Source organism: Schistosoma haematobium, chromosome 6 (assembly GCF_000699445.3).
Source record: "Schistosoma haematobium chromosome 6, whole genome shotgun sequence".
Classification (NCBI taxonomy): Eukaryota; Metazoa; Platyhelminthes; class Trematoda; order Strigeidida; family Schistosomatidae; genus Schistosoma; species Schistosoma haematobium.
Genome location: NC_067201.1, coordinates 18,335,163 through 18,355,600, shown reverse-complemented (window position 1 = coordinate 18,355,600; position 20,438 = coordinate 18,335,163). Strand labels below are relative to the sequence as shown.

The following is a 20,438-nucleotide window of genomic DNA, read 5'->3' as shown; positions in this document are numbered from 1 at the left end:
AGAATCTTGCTTTTCCCTTTGTGTATATTGAGACCTACTGCTGCTGAGGCTGCTACTACACTGTTCGTCTTCTCCTGCATTTGTCGTTGCGTGTGCGATAGAAGGGCCAGATCATTTGCGAAGTCTGGATCGTCCGACTGCATCCTAGATGTCCACTGTATCCCGTGCTTCCCTTCAGATGGTGACGTTTTCATGATCCAATCGATCACCAGGAGAAAGAGAAAGGGTGAGAGTAGACAACCTTGCCTGACACCGGTCTTCACTTCGAACGACTTTGTCAACTGTCCTCCATGCACAATTTTGCAGTGTAATCCATCATATGAATTCTGTATGATAGTAAATATCTTCTGAGGCACGCCGCAGTCTCGAAGAAGCTTCCATAGTGTTGTTCTGTCCACGCTATCAAATGCCTTTTCGTAGTCAATGAAGTTGGTGTAGAGTGATGAATTCCATTCAATTGATTGTTCCACAATGATCCTCAGAGCTGCGATTTGGTCTGTACACGATCTATCCTTACGGAATCCTGCTTGTTGGTTCCGAAGTTGGGCGTCTACGCAGTCCTTCATCCTGTTTAACAATACCCTGTTGAAGACTTTTCCTGTCATTGAGAGAAGAGTGATGCCCCTGTAGTTATCACACTTGCTGAGATCGCCTTTCTTCGGTATTTTGATCAGAAGTCCTTCTTTCCAGTCTGTTGGTACTTGTTCCTCATCCCAAATCTTATTGAAGAGAATGTGTAGTATCCTTGCAGTTGCCGCTACGTCTGCTTTTAATGCCTCTGCTGGAATGTTTTCTGGTCCTGCTGCTTTACCGCTCTTGATTTGCCATCCTTATCTCTTTAATTGTTGGTAGGCCAACATCGATTGGGAGGTCCGTGGGTGCTGCTTCGATGTTGGGTGGGTTCAGTGGAGCTGGTCGATTCAAGAGTTCTTTGAGGTGTTATACCCACCTGTTTTGTTGTTCTTCAATATTGGTGATTACCTCGCCTTCCTTGCTTTTCACTGGTCGTTCTGGTTTGCCGCGTTTTCCAGAGAGTTTCTTTGTTATGTCATACAGTTGTCTCATGTTTCCTTCTCTTGCAGCCTTTTCCGCCGTCGTTGCTAAATCTTCCACATATTTACGTTTGTCAGTTCTGATGCTCCTCTTCACTTGTTTGTTTACTTCTGTGTATTCAGCTTGTGCCTTGGCTTTTTCTGCTCTTGTTCGGCTGGTATTGATTGCTGCTTTCTTGTTGTTCCTTCCTTGAATCTTATCCAGTGTATCAACAGTGATCCATTCCTTGTGATGGTGCTTCTTGTGGCCCAGGACCTTATGACATATTGAAGTAATTGCCTCTTTGATCCCCTTCCAGTTGCTCTCCACAGTAGTCCCTTCTCCATTGAGTAGATCATGAAAGGCTTGGAATTTATTGCTGAAGACTATCTTGAATTTGTTGAGTTTGTCGGTATCCCGAAGAAAGGCCGTATTGAACTTTTGTGATGTTGTCCGCCTCGTTGTCCAGTACTTCTTGAGTTTCAATTTCATCTTGGCGATCAGCAAGTGATGATCTGATGCTGTATCAGCTCCTCTCTTGGTTCTCACGTCTTCCATCGTCCTCCTGAACGTTTTGTTGATGCAAATATGGTCGATCTGGTTTTGTGTAGTGTGATCCGGTGAAGTGCATGTGGTTTTGTGTATGCGTTTATGTGGGAATATGGTGCCGCCTATGACCAGTTTATTGAAGGCACATAGATTTGCAAATCTTTCAACATTTTCGTTTCTTTCTCCCAGTCCGTGTCGTCCCATGATGTCTTCACATCCAGTGTTGTCCGTTCCAACCTTGGCATTGAAATCTCCCATCAGAATGGTTAGGTCCTTTGTTGGGCACTGCTTGACGATTGACTGCAGCCTATTGTAGAATTTATCATTAGCGTCTTCATTGTAGTCGTTGGTAGGCGCATAGCATTGGATGATGTTCATTGTAATGCCCTCTTTCTTTGTTTTGAAGGAGGCTTTGATGATCCTTGGTCCATGAGATTCCCATCCTATAAGCGCATTTTGTGCTTGTTTGGACAGCATCAATGCGACTCCTTGTGTATATGGGGCATTTTCTTCTTCATGGTCGGAGTATAACAGGAGCTCTCCTGTAGTTAGTCGTTGTTGTCCAACTTGCGTCTAATGTGTTTCACTGATCCCAAGTACCTCTAGGTTGTATCTCCTCATTCCTGTAGCAATTTGGAAGGCTCTCCCGGTGTCCCACATTGTACGAACATTCCATGTACCTAAATAAATGGTTGCTCTGGTTGTCAGAAGGGGCATCCGCTTCGTGACTTCCGAAGGAGTTCGGCTTTCATCATGAGGCGTCATAGTTCTTCTAAATGAAGACCTTCTGACACAAGGGGCAGAGTTCAAAAGGTTTGAATAATTTTCTCTGGTTAGCGTTTTTTTTTAGCGAGTTAGTTTTCTACGGGATTGAGTCACTAACCCCATGCCCAACCCTCCTCCTTTATCCGGGCTTGGGACCGGCAGTAGCCCCCAGAGGGACTCCAGGCGGAGTTAATATTTATATTGCTCATGTGAAAGTCTTTCAATCAATCATTTGCATTTTTTAGTCACTGATGTTTATGGAATAGACTAAATAGTTTACCAGTGATAATTAACCATTAATGGTGAAATGAAAACTGATGTATCAGTAGTGTTAAGAACAATAATATTTTCAACAAATAATTTAACGTTGGAAGCAGGTCAACATTCATAAAAATAAACATATTAAATATATTAATTGTCAAAAATTGCAAAATAAGATTTATGTGTGTACATATTTATGGGAATAATTCAATATAAAGAAGAAATGAAATATTGAAGTGGATAAAGATAAACGTTTCAATATCTTCAGTTTGATTTTTGGTTGAACTGTAGCTTCAAGGACTTGCATTATTATTTCTGCATAAGTCATGACATGGGTAATCTCACTGAATTTTGTTTTGCTCGCTTATATTTCGTTATTAAACTGAAACTATGTTGTACGGCACAAATCTGTGAGCTCTTTGAAACATGGCCATTAGGGTTTTTGCGTGTTCGAGAGTTGTTCGTTGCTTCTGAAAAGATAATATGGAAGAAGTTTGTTTTGATTAAGGTGATTGAAACTATGATATCAAAGGATAACTTTTTCCATTATTGTTTACTTTTGTAAGCCTTTGATCTTGCCAAAGAATTGTATTAGCGAATGAATAGATTATTCATTTGGGTTAGTCAGATGCTTCAATATGATATTGAGTTCTTTAGACAAGTTGTAAGTTCAAGTCCCTGGTGTTTACACTGTTAATCCACAAGGAGTGTTTGGTTTGTGGGACTGTGGTTTAACATAGAACCGATGAAGAATGGATCCCTTGAATCTCATTCACTACTGATCTCGTTTTGTGATTTGCATTTCTTTAATGAGTTTGGTAGCTATTTACCAAAACTTTCCATTATTATCTGGTAAACAACTCTGTATGTAGCTTTTCTACAGTTACTACCAGTCCCAAGCCCACAAAATATAGGAGTGTTTGACATGGGGTCAGCAACTTCATATCGTAGAAAAAAGTCTTGCTAAAAAACGCCAACCAGATTAAACAAATTAAACCATTTAAATTCTGTTCTGGTAGTTGAAAGAAGAATTATGACGCCTCTTGATGAAAGCCGAAATTCTTCGGAAGTCACGAGGACGATGCCTCTTCTAACAACCAGAGCAACAATTTCTATATGTTCATGGAACGTCCGGACAATGTGAGAGACGGGGAGGACCAATCAAATAGCTACCGAAATGAAGAGATACAACTTTAAAATGCTCGGATTCAGCGAAACCCATTGGACCCAAGCTGGACAGCAAAGGCTAGATAGGGGGAAATGCTGCTGTACTCCGGTCACGAAGTGGAAAATACTTCACACACTTAGGGAGTTGCTCTGATTCTGTCCTAAGAACCACGAGGATCGGAATCAAGACTGCTTACTCTACCCTCTTTCTCTTTGTTTTGATGGTTGACTGGATTGTGAAAACATCCACATCTGAGGGGAAGCACGGAATACTATGGACAGCTTGCATGCAACCAGACGATTTGGAATTTGCAGATCACCTGGCTCTTCTATCCCACACACATCAACAAATGCCGATCAATACAACCAGTGTAGCAACAGCCTGTGCGGCAGTGGGCCTCAACATACATAAGAGAAAAACCAAGATCCTCAAATACAACACGGAGAACACCAACACACTTGATGAAGAAACTCTGGACGAGGTGGAAACTCTCACGTACCTGGACAGCATCATCGATGAACAAGGAGGATCTGATGCAGACGTAACGGTGAGGATTGGCAAAGTAAGGGCCGTATTACTACAGTTGAAGAACATATGTAACTCGAAACAACTGTCAACCAACATCAAAGTGAGAATCTTCAATACGAACTCCAAGACAGTTCTACTGTACGAAAATGAGACTTTGGGAACTACAACAACCATCATCAAAAAAGTATAGGTATTTCTAAACAATTGTGTTCGCAAGATACTCAATATAGTTTGGCCGGATACAATTAGCAGCAGCCTACTTTGGTAGAGTTTTGATCAGTTTCCTTTTGGAGGTGGGAATTCGGAGAACACCCAGTTTCCCATCAGCGAGATGTTATATCATCAAATACTTTCCAAATCCGTACAACTACATTTTAGTTCATGTATAGTTTTTCCTCAGAATTGAATGAGTTTTACGTTTTTTGTCATCTTCATGCACATTGATTTTTTTACATTCATATTACCATAAACATCTATTTTTATATATTTCTCTTCAAATTCACGTATGCAATTTACTGCTTGTTTATCATTATTCACTTTGATCTAAGGTATTATACTAGCTATTCTAGAAAAAACTGAAGTTCTGCCCGCTTTGCCGAGTACGAACGCCGGTACAGTTGCAGCAGGCATACAGAATTTCTTGATATGCTTAGAAATGTTAGTCGCCTCATTTGCTTTACGCTTCGCTTTTCCCTCACAACTATATACTGATGGAGTCGGAACTGGACCAGCAAATAGTGGCTATGATAGTCTTGGTGGAGTTGGTGGTGAAGTTTCTCTTGAATCCAAGAAGCGTAAGTTAATTGTGTAGTGAAGTCTTGAGGTTATTGTAGTTGTAGGTCGAATGATTGTTCTTTAAAATGATCAAGCTAATAAAACTACTAATATATAAAAAATTCATGACTTGCGAAGTTAGCCTAATCGAGAATGAGGTAGTTGCCAACAGATAGTGTATCACAGCTCGTTGAATTTTAAAATATGGACTATCGAGTGTCGACTTAGTGGTTTAATGATATTGTTTTCGGAGCATGAACTGAAGGCCCCAAGCCCGGTCTCAGGCGTGGCTATCGTTGCACCCTGCTGTGGAGTCCCACACTAGAACGAGACAGTTGTTCATTAATTGAATATTTTTTAAATAGTAGTCGGTGGTTGGTTATCTGAGATTTAAATATTGTCGGTGTACTTCAAATAGTGAGTACTCAGTATATTGTTCCGTATTTTTCTTTCCTATATTCTATACTGTTAAGTCTCGTACTCCAATCTAGTGTTCTCGGACGCCTTACTTAGCTGATTCTCAAATTAAAACATTGTTAGTTTCGCTACTTGATTATCGCAGGATACGGTATACCTTTACAGCACTCGAACGTATAGAAACCCCACAGTCGTAAATCAGAAGACTGGAAAAGTGCTTGTTGGATAAGAATCAAAATGTACAGTAAATCACGGATGTTTATAGATATTAGCGTTTGTTATATCAACATTATAATTCAACCAATCCTCAAAGAGGCATATTATATTGCTATCCAATAATAGCGTGCCACGTTGATATTCCAGAAAACTCCATCATTTTCCGATTGGATGGATACTCTTCGGCTCCTTTAGGGCCTATGGAGGCTCCTTCGTAGTTCTCGGAAGCCGTCCCAACAAACACAACTTGGACAGAGCGTAAAATCATAATGACCCATTTACAAAATGCCAGTGTATGTATACACTTTACGTAGGAATGTTCTAGAGGCTTCTCAGCTTAGTTGGCTGGAAATGTATCGATCAACGCATTTTAACGTGATTTTGTCTAAAACTTGGGTTGACCAAGTGTCTATCCTTTTGGACGTTATTTCACAAGCTCAGTTCCCCATTGTTATTGTTATTTTTCAACTCTTTTGCTTTTCGTGTTTATTGTTCGTCCTATCATTGAGTTAACGTGAAGTGCGAGAACGTAAACTGGTGAACACTTGTACAATACCCAATATTGTCGTTGAGTGACTGACCTATTTGTGTTTATTTCTGTTGTAGGAAAGTTTTAGCATGAATTAGTGTTATTTGGATTAATACTGATAAGGAGGACGTAACTGGCAAGTGTTTCGTTCTGGTTAGAGACTTCTCGACAGTTGTCAACAACGAATTCTCTCAAGTTCGGGTTCAAGACGTCATTTCGTTATGTAATGACCCTTCAAAAAGTGTCAAAATCTTTACCAGCTAATATCAGCTGGCCAACTATTTAAAACTAGGCGGCATTAATTAGCTATTCCACTTTACTTTCCAAGTCCCCAATAGCACTCATCCCAGACCCTAGACCTGATTAGCTGATCCAAATTTCATTATAAAAGTACATGCTAGCTGATTCTCAACAAAATCAAATTAAATATTTATTGCAACGGCTTTATTCAGCTGTTGTTGCTGGAATCGTCACAAATCAAAAGTTTTATTTTAAATTTTTTTGTCGTCAGTAACCATCATCGTTATTTCTAATGATTTTCTGGTCAAATTCTTACCATTTTTAGGTGGATTTCTACCGTCTTCTGATTCTCTACGTAGTCTGCGGGATACATTCAATCCTAAAGATATGTTTAATGATGCGATCCATAATTTTCATCCGAATTATCAAAAATACACTCAACAAGTAAGTTCTTCCGGGGTTAGATTTTAGTCTTCATAAAATAACCGCATATTGAATTGTATGTTGATAACGTAGCGTGATTCATGTGTTCAGGACTAAATAGGACTCTAGACACATACTTGTATCTAGGTTGGTATTGGTGTTCGTACTAAAACTCTGGTTGTCTCTTATCAGTATTCGTCTCTTTACAAGATGACATCCTTGTAAAAATGCAAGAGAAAAAGGATATAGCTAATCCATTAAACATTCCTAGTAATGTCAACAATCTTCGGAAGAAAAAGGACTCATTTATTTCAAATTGGTAAACTGAAAAGAAGTGGGTTTTTATCATATTACCTAGATGGACTTCATCACTTCAAAGTCGGTAACGAGCCATTAAAACACATTCAGTGATAAAAAAAGAGGTTTGGTGTGTTTCGTTTGTTCTCTGTAATGCATATCTGAGGACTATGTTAACTGATTTCCTCTGTTTATAAAGGTGTCCTATGGCTGTAATGATATCAACGCTTTTTACTTTTTAAACTGATAATTCTGGAATCGTTCCCGTAATGCTGAATAAATGAGCATCTTTTAAAATCCACGTTGATCTGGGCACTGCCTACAATTGAGATAACAATATAATAGGGTATTTTTCTTACTTTAGATTAGTAGAATAATGTTTCTAAACACTATACCAAGTGTTATTGCTTTAGCACAGAAACAAGGTCATAGGAGTCGGTGTTCTGACTATCGATTTTGTCACATGACATTTGATAGAAGCAGAAGTCATAACAATTGCAGACAGAGACTTTTGGAGTTAAAAAGCAAAGAAAAGAAAATAATAGTAGCTGTGAAAAGAAAAACGATTGGCACTCTATTCCGAACAATTGCAGTCACTATTACGGCAGCATATGTTTGCTTCTCAACAGTTTTAGTAAGACTCTGTTCAACCAGATATTCCAGAAACATAAAAGTTTAGAATAATATCTCAGTCCAGTCCCAGGATTTATTTTTAATGCAGATAATGGTCGTACTTTTGAAGCATGGTTTGGCTGGATAGAAGATATTTTTCGAGTAGAATTTTCTGTTACGGACGACTCAAAGAAATTCCAGTTGTTGTTACTGAAACTTGGTCCAAATGAGCATAAAAAGTATAGAAATCATAACCTGCCTGAACATCCACGAGGAGTCAATTTCGATGAGTGTTGACATTTTAAATAAAATGTTTTGTGAACATATATCATGATTTCCTAGCCTGTATAATTGTTTGTAGTTGACACGGTAAAGTAAATTTACAAGCAGAACGAATTAAATTAAATGTATTAACCGGTGATCAGTTTGAATTCTTATTACTCATTTTCAATAAAAACTCTACTATCGATGCTCACTTTCTCATGCGGTTGTTATCCCGTATGCAACATGACGATGTAATGACGCTGCAAACTGACACTGTAGAGTGTCAGCGATTAGTAAACTTAAACCAGGATACAGCTATGCTGGATATCCAAAGTACAGTGCCATTTAACCATTCTGTTCATGCTGTTAAGATATGTTGACGGCAAAATAGTAGCAAGAGTAGTCAATATCTGATAAGTCACGGCTACTTGAACACAAGAGAAACGGTGCTAAATGTAGAAAGAGTGCTTTACTCTAACGTCAGTTTATGTACAGAAAATCCAGGGTATTTACAGCATTTCGGATGGCCTTGGGCTTCTGGAACCCTCCTAAACATAGTAGTAGGATGGGTAATTATTATATCTAGGTTGTTCTTGATATACCGCGTATAACGTGAGCACTAGAACGCCAGAACCCTTCCAAGTCGCAATGAGAAGACAGAAGACTAATGAAAGGAATATTATTCCAAACAGTGTCAATTATAGTACAAAATTGTCAGGTATTTATAGTTTTTAGTAAGAACGAAATCATCATTTCAGTCCTCCAATCGGCATACAGGGGATTAGTAGCATTGTCCAATCGGGAAGCTATACGTAGGAATCTTAGAATATTCTTCCAAAAAGTGATTTGATGGAATATCTTCGGCTCCTTCTGAGCCTCCTACAGCTTCCTCGAGTTCACCCATGGTCCGTCGTCACAGTAATCATCCAGTCAAAAGTGTGACGCGTGACTCTTCGCTTTCTAGATGTTTCCTAGAAACTTCTACTCAATGCTGACAGGATCAAATGTTTCCCAGCGTTTTCAGGGCTCCTTTTGGCTTTTTTCGAGGGATTTTTTGGGTCTCCTACGATATTACTCGAATATTTCCAAACATTCAGCTAAATGTTCGTATTGTGATACGTGGTTGTTATTATTCTCTTACGGTTATAACCCAGCTATCCTATTGCATAGTATTCTCGGACACCAATTCACTCGACATGTCACTAAATCAGAACACGATTGAACAGGAAAGAGATTATATTCCAAGCAACAAGGTTAGATGGAAGTAAGAAGTACAATAAGAAAAACGTTAGTATATTTGTAGTTTTTACACGAGAAGATTCTAGAGTGTTCTCCAAGCATCGACTAGCGCTGATTGGATAGAAATCAGCCAATCGGCGTGCACCAAAGCAATCGTGCATTGAGCATGCTTTAATCCAATCTATGTCCCGCTAACAGTGGTATTCCTCAAAAATTAGCCGGTTTGGAAATTATAGATGCACCATGTAGTATAAAGTCGGTCACAAAGAAACAGTTTGCCGAACTAGAGAAAGTCCGAAATTCAAGCTGACGTAGCGTTTCCACCAGTATCAAAATAAGTTTATAGACAGTATATATGCTCCAATGGCATTAAGTATAGCAGATAAAAGAAGGTATGTGGAATTATCGGTTAACAGTGTTCATATTCGATTACATTTGGATATAGCATCAGACATCACCTTAATCTTTAAAGGGACATGGAGTTTAATTGGCTGTCCATAAGTTATTTCAACTGAGCACACAGCTCGAAATGCATCTGGAGATATATTATAGCTTGTTGGAATAGTAAAATGCTCTGTTAAATTCTGAAATATCTACTTTACAGAAAATTGTTATTTAACGAACAGATATAATTTAGACCTTATTGGTATAGATTGGATAGACAAACTAAATCTATGGGATGTACCATTGAGCGAAATATGTAAGATGAAAAGCTCAAATAGCCTTAAAGATCTGCCCGTTGTTCATGTAACTAGGAAAGCCATAACGATAGAAGACCTTTTGTGGAAACATACAAGCTTGTTCCAGAATAAGTTAGGATGCTCCACAATTCGAAAGGCAAAATTATACTTACGACAAGATGTAAAACCTGTTTTTCGTCCAAAACGTCAAGTTCCATATGCAGCTATTGACGAAATTGACGAAGAATTCGACCGGCTAGAGAAGCTCGGTGTCATACAATCTATTAATTACTCGACACGGGCAGCACCAATTATAGTAGTTCAAAAAGCGAACAGAACTACTTGTCTTTGTGCAGATTTTTCAACAGGATTAAACGATGCTCTATCAAATCATTCATACCCATAACCTTTGCCAGATGATTTATTATTATTATTGTTTTTCTAAACTTGATTTATCTGAAGCCCACTTACAAGTGAAAGTTGACACATATTCAAAGGAGTTTCTAACGATTAATACTCACCGTGAACTCTATTACTGTTCGGGTTAAAACAGCACCAGCAATTTTCCAGCAAATAGTGGATACCATGATATTTAATCTAAAAGGTGTGACAGTTTATTTGGATGACATTATAGTTGTTGATTCTATTATTCCGAAACTAATGAGTCTGTTGGACATTGTGCTTACTAAAATACCGCAAGCTAGGTTTCAGTTACAAAAAGGAAATTGTGAATTCTTGTTCGAGTCTCCTAGGTACCTTGGATATATATTTGATAAAGATGGTCGTCAGTCAGATCCCGACAATATCAATGCTATCAAAATCATGCCCAGGCCGGCAAATGTTACAACGCTAAGTTTAATCTGATGGGCGATTTTGCCACGTGGGGGTGGCAGAAGTCATAACATGACACACATGAATTATGCTGCTACATCTTACGAAGCAAAGTTCGATGTTTTGATCTAATCAATCAAGTGAATAATACAATGAAAAAATTGAAAACAGTTAACTGATTTTATTTAAACTATTGATAAAGTTTTCACATATTACATTACCGTTATTATTGTACTATTTTAGCGTAACCTCAGTGATTTCGGTGATGAAACAATCGATTCTTATCAAGGTAATACATTTAATAGTAATACTGATCTAACTAATATTCAATCAACAGTACCAGCTCCACCGATACCACCACCACTAAGACCATAATCCAATTAAATGATCTACTTTCACTAATTGCTTTGATATTAAAGAAGCCAGATAATCTGTTTTGTTTTTGTTTCTCGTGGTTTTCTTTTTTTATATTTTCTTTAGTGTTAGATATTGTTTCCATGTGTTTATTTATCATGTATATCTATCTATGTGTGTGTGTGTTGTTTATACTTGTGCTTTTGCTGTATGTTCATATCAAATGATCTTGTTGTTATTCCTATTTCATTCTCTATAGATTTATTTTATCATATTAACTTGTCGGTTCATTTATGATTACATGATAGATGATGACCCAAGCATTATAGATTTTTCTCTTTTCATTTTTTGTAATCATTACTTTCGCAAATCACTTAATATACACTATGTCGTTTGACTATTATCTTTCCTATTTATCTCTCTAACGTTGTTTATTTATTATTGTCTAGTCTAAACAAGCACTGCTCATATATTTCATACTACAGATTAATCGAAAGATTGTTATTAGGAAGGAAATTTTACTGTACATAAATTAATATTTACTAGTAAATAGAATAGAATATTTTTCGTATTCATCTAATCTCATTTGACCATTACCTACAGCGAAAGTTATTTTTAGGCATTTTTTGTCATGTTTTTAAAAAAAGAACTTGTTACTGCATGCATTTAAACTTCTCAGAACATACAGTTATTTAATTCTTTCTGATATGGTAGTATGTGAATGATTATTAATTCACCCCTTGACAAGATTCAATTTGTGGATTATTTGAGAATATCGTTTTGTTCGTCTCATATACTGTTCATTTGTTTGTCTTCGTGTGTTTATATCCCCGTGTTTCTACCATAACTGTATGTGCTAGTATGTAACACTGGCAGATATTGTTTTACTAGTAGATTTAATTTTTTGTTGTTTCGTCATCGCTATTAATTTTAATGTTATTCTTCATAATATCAACTGTGTGTATTATATTATTCATTGTCTTCATAATATATAAATTTGAACTAGTCAATCAGAAGTTATATAATGAGTACATGACATGTTTCTGGGTGTTCTGTCACAAAACCGTAATTTAATGCCTTAGATTTTAAACATAAGTCATTTGTATAGCTGAATTATTTGCTGAAAATTTCTTACTGATACCAAATAATTAATAAATTATTCGATTTCTCACCAGTCATGGATTTTAACTTATCTTTCTGTATATTTTTCGCGCCCAAATGCCCTGGTACGTCAGAGTGGAGAGAGTCAGCGCTCCCTCTCGAAATGCTCTAACATGAACACGTGCATACAACCACTGCCAGGGAAGTCCTACTCACTGCCTTCTCACGGCATTACTGTTGTTTACGAAATCGAGAGAACGAAAAGCGAATGTCCGGCGCTTTAACCGTGTTGGTGGATGTGGAGGGTCCAACTAGGAGAGTTGTAAAACCCCGATTCCAAACCAATGGTGCACATGGGCTCCAGGATCCTGAAGGAACAAATGGCGTATTAACTAATTGTTGGTCACCGATTATCATGTGACTGCATCTCCTGACGTTGCTCCTCTGCCTTGTGGATCAAACCTTTAGGTCATAGGCTCCGGGTGTGACCCCCTAAGAAAATCACCTGCTTATGTCTGGGCGTTCGGGCAGTACCACAGCCCTCACACAAATCAATGATAACTGTTATTGGCGTCATTGTTATTGTGTGGCGCATGTATATTTGGTGCCCGCTTGTACCAATGTTTATGTGTTTAAATAAATAAATAATGTTTTACGATTACGAAGTTGGACCCAACTGTTTAGCTTTTGGGTAGCACTATTGTTAACATCTTAATATCTACGGTGTAAATCTGTGAAGATTAGTGTTAGCCTGTACTTTTTCAGTGATGAATGATTTCTTACGTCATATTATTATATTTTTTAAAACTTGTTCATTAGTATCTTAAGTAATCTTCAAGCACAATATTGTCAATTTGTAGGCTTATTTTTTTGTTCTACGCATCTAGCTAAAACTAATATCAAGCAAGCTGTTCGCCTGTAGTGTCCTATACTAGTCTTACTTGTTTAGATAATTAATACTCTGTTGGGATGTTGAGACGTTTTGAATGGGGATATTTGTATGCTTACGACGTAATTTTCATCATAGAAACCATGTTGCACTGAAGAACCTGGATAAACGTTCATTAGAACTTTCGTTTTTCACAAGCACCTCTGTGCCCGTCGATCAGCGCCAACTTAGTATACTCGAGAGATAATTACTTTTCGCTGTAAATCGGAGGAATCATTTTTGACACTAGTCACTAGTGATCACACGATAACTTCTTTATTAATCTGGCTCTGTGGGGATTGTTTATTCAGGTGGTTTTCACTACAAACTGATAAATATCAGTTATTATTATGCGTATTTTTTCATTTATATTTCATATATTCTGGTCGCATGTTTACTTATCCTGTTTTTGATGTATGATAAAGCAATAGATATCGAATTAATTTTTAATATGAAGTAAAGATGTTACAACGAACGATGAGTGAATAATTTACAACAATACTGGAGGTGTTAAAAATATAAATAAAAGAATAAATAAGTTAGATTCATAGTAAGTGTTGTGATCGTCAAGAGAAAACAATCGATGAAAACAATTTTTTCTAAGTTGTTGATATACATTTTCTGAATAATTAATTATTATTTAAAATGATGACAGTATTATTCGTCATTGCATAAAGATAATTTTCAACAGAATTGTTTAATTATTAATTGATTCCTACCTTTCTTTGTTTAAATTACACACTCAAAGTGGTTGATCATTTGAAGAGAAATACTTCAGCTTCACTCGATTCCGAATGGTAATCCTTATTATCTTGGTGGACTGTTTGGTGGCGTTTCAGTTAATCCAATGTTTTGACTTGGTATTTTCAACTCAACAGTCCCCATCTATATTAAAAACTTCGTTTCTAAATACCTCAAATGCTGATTTATAAAATTCATTCAAAATCCTTAGAATTCCTAAACTCAACTATTGGTTACGTAGAATTATTATTTCCTGAGTTTCAATTTTGATTTAGTTTTAGTGTTTCTGCGTATCCAATCAGCTTGATTTCACATTTCCGTCAATATCTTGAGAAAATTGCTAATAATATCCGTAGCTACTGACAAATGGTCAAAGTAGACAGTTCTTATGACGAAAATATTTGAACGCAGATTTACCTTTCAGCAAAACACCTATTTCTACGACTAGGTCCAAATTTATAGTTATTAGGAAAAGTTAATTTTAGGGTAAACGGACTCTAAATAACTGAACTTACGAAATAATAGCTTTTTGTACATATTGAGATGGTTAGTGAAAAATGACAAGATTAAGACTTTGGTTGCATGAGATAATATTGTCTACCTGGTAATTATGAATAAGGTGAACAAGACGAAAAACAAATAAATAAATATTGTGATATGAAATAACTAGTAGTTATGGAATATTAGAAAGGAAAAATAATTTTTGACCAATAAGCGTAAGAAGGACAAAGGCGGCTAGTACTATGAAAGAGTGACAGATTAGGCGTATTGGTTTAGTATGCAGAACTTAAAAATGAGTCGATCAATTAATATATCAACTTTGGTGTGTCTTCTTAGTTTTCACTCGCTTTAAGACAGTTCGCTTTACTGCATTGATCAATTAAAAAGAATTGTGATGTGAATAGTATTTATGATCTTCCTTAAAAGTGAACCATTACTGCTTTTGAGAGACAAGTTCAGTCATACTCGGAGATACGCTTCCATGGATCTCACTTTATGCTACTGATTTTGCGTGTTTTTACGGAACCAGGTAAACTCTTTCTACTTTCAATATCTAGTAGTCATTTGTTACTAATTCTTATTTTTTTAAGTTGTTAATCAGCTATAATTACAACGTTCAATTTTTCATTGGAATTCGTTGAAATCATGAATCGACCACCACTGAAAACCTGCCATCAGTGGGTTGTCGTTCCGTATTAGTATAAGAATCCTCAGTAGTGTGCATGCAGAACTGTGCAACCGTTTCATTGGTCTAGAGGTTAGGCGTCCAAGACCAAAGTTCCTGTCTCGATTCCCAGTTGCGGAGCCTTTGATGCACACTACTGATGGTTCCCATATAAGGAAGAAACGGCCATCCAGTACCTTCAGGTTTTCAATGGTGATCTAATTTACATTGGTTCATGAATTCACTGAAATTCAACAATATCCACAATCATACGGAAAAGTCACTATTTCACTTATTCTCGTTCATCATGTAATTATCAGGTAACTAGTACTATTTTACCTATAAATCGCCAGCCATTAGATCATTACTTGACCCTTTAATATTCTGTATTCTGAGCTAGCGATTCCACTGTATTTTCAAACAGAATACATGCTAAATAACTACAAATATAATCATACTGTTTCTTTGGAAGTTATCACTGAAAAGATTTCCTCTGATTAGTATATAAATAATGAAGTTAAACGATACCGGATCTTGAAGACGTATGAAAGAGGTACAATGTCATTCCTTTATCTTACTTACGCCGCCCAACAATATTCTCCAACCAACTCTGTCCTGGAAAATCCTTGACAGTTGTTTACAACTGCTATTCATTCTCTTAAAGTCTGCTTCCAATTACCGACACAATGTGTTCCTTGGACTTTTTTCTTAACTATTCAGAATTCCATGCTAGAGCTTGCCTCGTGATGCAGTTTGTTCGTTTTTTCATTGCATGTCCTATCCACTTCCAACATCTTTTCTTACTTTCCTCTTCAGCTGGAAGCCATTTTGTTCTCTCACACAGTACGTTGTTGCTAATGGTATCCGGAAAATGAACATTGCTTATCTTGTGTAGTCAATTGTTTGTAAATAGTTGTACTTTTTTGATGATGGTTGTGGTGCGATGTATACTACTTATGTTGACAGGTATAGGTAGTATGCAGAACCAGTCGGAAGTAGAATGCATGAGTGAAGAAGATTGGGAAGATTCAGTTAAAGAAACGATGGAGGGAAACAAAAAGTAATTGTAATCAAAACGGAATTGGAAGAATCATGAATCATGTAAAGGCCAACTGGTGGAAGATGTGCAAATTACGTACTGTATGTTATGTATGGTTTTCATAAATTGGGAAAGCACTATCATGCTGTGCAAGTACGAAAACTTTCCACCACTTCCAGAACTACACGACGTGTAATTCTCTGGGACGACATTTATAAAACATGTCCAGTTAGGCTAAGAATGAATCATTATTCCTTTGTCTTTCACAATTAAACATTTCTATATATACATCTACAAATAAGATTATGGATAATTTTCACCTATTAACCATTGAGTTTTGGATAATTGTTCTTTTAAATATAACCTGTTGTTTTTATCTTTTCTATTGTCACATTTTATTACGCTTGTTTAAAATGAAAGTTTTAAAGGTGTAATTCAATTATAAAATGATTCAGTAAAGAAGTGTTAGTTTATTTGTTTTTTTGCTTCAATGCTCATAGTTTATATTTTTATTCCTTCATTACTTATCTGATTTTTCTAATTTTCTTTTTCTCTTTTCTTTTTTTTAAGTCGCATTAATCAACTGACTGTTGTTTTTAACTTTATAATAAAATTTACCTATTCAATTAGTTTATCATCTTCAGTGAAAAAAAAACAGAAAAAAAACTGATAATTATTTAGTTTGTATGAATAATCTGACAGAAGTCGGGCGCCGAGTATAGAGAAGTCATTATATATGAAAATTATATTTGAATTAATCTCAGCGATTAAAATTTAAATAATTCCAACGTTTCGTCCAGCTAACTTGTCTGGACTTCTTCAGGGTAGAATAATCAAAATCATCAAGCAAACATATAACGTTTTAACAATCAAATCAGGGCACAGTCATGCTGTTACGCCATGGTTTTCGCGCACACGTGACATATTGTAGAGGATTTTGGGATGTCGTTATTTATCAAGTATAAACAGTTTTTTCCGTCTCACGTTAATTTTCGTAATGTTTGTGCTTGTTACATGACATTTATTGCAGTTTATTAGTAGTTTGACATATTTGTTGCTGACATCCTGTGTGAATGTTTAGTAAGCTTTATGTGGTTATTTGTAACATTACTAATTCAGGCTAGTGAAATTCACCGTTTATCAAGTCAAAAATAGACCGTAATCAGAGTTTTATAGGAAAGTGAGCTTTAAGAACTTTTATATTCAATTCACGTTCTTAATTATGGTGTTGTTGAACTTGGATGTTGGTAGTTGTTTGTAAACTGTAGGTTAAAGCAATTAAGCTGACTGATTGACATCATAAACATGATATAAAGTAAACTAATAACATAATGAGGCGTTCATGGTTATATGATGGGGATTTGAAGCTCTCAGTGTATGATACGACACAACCCTAGATGAAATAGAATCAAATAACAAGTATTAATGAGTTGATTTTTGAATTCTTACCGCGTTACAGGCTGACTCGGTATAAGTCCAAAGTTATTCAGGCCAAATACGTGGCGAAAATTGAACGAGCAATCCAAACTAAATCACAAATTTCTAACACTCATATCTCCTTTCTGGCCACGAAACTCAGCAATAGGACAAACATTGCTAAAGTAACAAAGTATTGTACAAGATAATATGTGGAGATATGTAACGTTTAATCTGGAAGACAAAATCACCAATAGATAGTCGATTATTATTAATAGTAAGCACGTACTACATAGCCATTAATAATAATAATAATAATAATAATGTGTTGCTTTTGGCTATGTTGACGAGTGGACACAAACGTTCTTTTCTAATTGTTTATGACCTGTGGTCATGTTAGTCATCAATTTACCCATATCGAAGTTATATGCAAAAATGAGCTGTGAAACCATTTGCATTTCATTCACCTCCTTAATTACGGTGATGTTGAACCTGAATGTTTATAGCTGTTTGTAAAATGTAGGTTGAAGCAAGGAACTGTGTATAACATTACTATAAGTGCAACACTAATCAGTCACATTTTCGTCATAAGTCGAACGATGCCTGTTTGTTGTGAGCATGGTAACTGAACCTAATTGTAATTAACACTAATTTCTGATGTGTCTGTTGTAAGGATAATCAATGAATTTCTATTAACGGAATCCTAAATCACTTATTGAATGTGACACTGATAACTAAGTTTAATTGTTTGTTTCACGACTGATTTGTTATTTTCAGAACTGTATGAAGCTATTAAGGTCCTCAAAGCTTTGTGATAAAGTCTACGCCGGTGAACAACTAAAGGAATTCGTGACTATGGAAGATCGTATGGAAAACCAGTTTACAAGTTTACGATAACTATGTTTTATATTGCCTACTGACATTTTCATACATCTAATGAATCATTTAAATATAAATATAACAACTATACTCAGTGTTTTACATTATAAATCGTGTATGTATGTATAATTAGTCTAAATAACGCCATAACAAATATTGATGCAGAATAATATGAATTCATTATAATTCGTGAATTCATGGAACTAACAAGTAATACGATGGATTACATAATAATTCATTTTATTTTTTCATATTTAGTTACCAATTTCTTAAACCCCCCTGCCACTCATACCCGCTCACTTGATCCTCTTCAATTATGTGAACTCTTCAAATTCTATTCAATTATTACGTAACACAACGTATCAGTTCTTAATTCCACTAATCTTTTATTTAGAACAACACATATAAGCGAACAATATTGTTTTCGATTAGATCCTCATCAGGCTTTACTCTAATATACAGTAATATTTATATGCATATACGAAATTAGTAAACTAATCAAGGTAGTTTATAAGTCAATGATAACAATGGAAAAGATTTAGATGCTGGTTGGAGGTAGTCAACAGGAAACCCTGGACCCGGGTTTCGTGCTACTTGGCACTCGTCAGCAATGTGTACCTGTAATCTTGAGGGAACTGATGCTCCCTGGCGGTTTCGACCTCGTGTCACTCAGCTTCACAGTCAGAGACGTTACCACTGAGCTATCCGAGCCGTGACTAACCTCCTGTAGGACTGAGATGTAATCACAATTGATTGATCACAGGGAGCATCAGTTCCCTCAAGATTACAGGTACACCTTGCTGACGAGTGCCAAGTAGCACGAAACCCGGGTCCAGGGTTCCTGTTGACTACCTCCAACCACCATCTAAATCTCAATACATAGTGCCCGCAGTGTCGAGTCACCTAGACTGTTGGCCACATTGCAACATGATCGATAGCATTCGATCTGCACTAATAAGGACTAGACAAGCATGACATTGATCACCACCCAGTGATCAATCAATTGTGAATGGAAAAGATTACATAATAAGTAAAATGTGAAAAGTACAAATTGATGGTGTGACAACAGGTGCATTAGTTTTGATACGCAATAATAAAGGTTCAAATCAATCTGAAATAGATCAATGATTAGAAAAATATAGAAACTGAGATAACAATTATAAAATTATAAGATGACGTAATAAGAAATATTCAGATAATTGGACCATGAAACGTATAGTTTAGAGAAAATAAAGTGGTAGGAGGGTGTGAAGAAAAATAATAAACGAAGAGAAAGAAAAAGAATAAATAAATTAATTAATTCGTTTATTACTAAAGGCCAGGGGAGAGATAAGGGAGTTACAAATTTCTTCTGAACACAGAGACTTGGCTTGTTGGCTCGGATTCCTATAGCTTCTGCTATGTGTAAGAGACGAGATCGAACACCATAAGGAAAACTAGTGGGAATCTGATAAATAACTTTGAACGACTTGTTTCTGTCCACTATATGATCAAGTGTGATAGGACCGAGCTGCGTATTGTTTTGACGTAACCTTTTCTTAGCCACGAAGGGAGGTGTTCACTAACTAGTTGGTTCAGTTGCCTGGTAGTGCGCCCAATATAGCTTTCTCCACGGGAGCATCCTTTATTACCTATAAAATTTTCACACCACTTATCTTATCCGTCTCTGAACTCCGCTCGATTATTAACCACCCATCGTTAATGTTTCCTTGATTCTAACAACAAATAACCTCTGACCTGTTATTGCATATATACATATGTATATAGTTATTATTAGTAACCTACGTTATTCCAATTCTTTACATTCAGTTATGTCAATTGTTTCATACATCAATGTTAAATTCTAACACGTATTTGGTTGTAAGCAGCTGACGAGAAACCACGAAATATAATCAATTCATATTATTCTGCATCAATATTTCTTCTGGTTTTACTTAAATTCATAAACAGAACTTATCGCATGAAATTAGAGTCTAGTTAGGTACTGATA

The 20,438-nt window shown here is 36.2% G+C and overlaps 1 protein-coding gene across 1 annotated transcript in view; it reads left to right on the top strand.

Moving 5' to 3' along the window:
• MS3_00008699 (uncharacterized protein) overlaps positions 1-18,826 on the top strand; it is a 48,961-nt gene extending 30,135 nt beyond the window's left edge. The window contains exons 8-10 of the mRNA XM_051217031.1: positions 4,852-5,097; positions 6,805-6,923; positions 11,069-18,826. Coding sequence (XP_051065664.1) covers positions 4,852-5,097; positions 6,805-6,923; positions 11,069-11,200 — 497 coding nt within the window. The 3' untranslated portion in view covers positions 11,201-18,826. The remainder of the gene's footprint in view (positions 1-4,851; positions 5,098-6,804; positions 6,924-11,068) is intronic.
• The last annotated feature ends 1,612 nt before the right edge of the window (positions 18,827-20,438 follow it).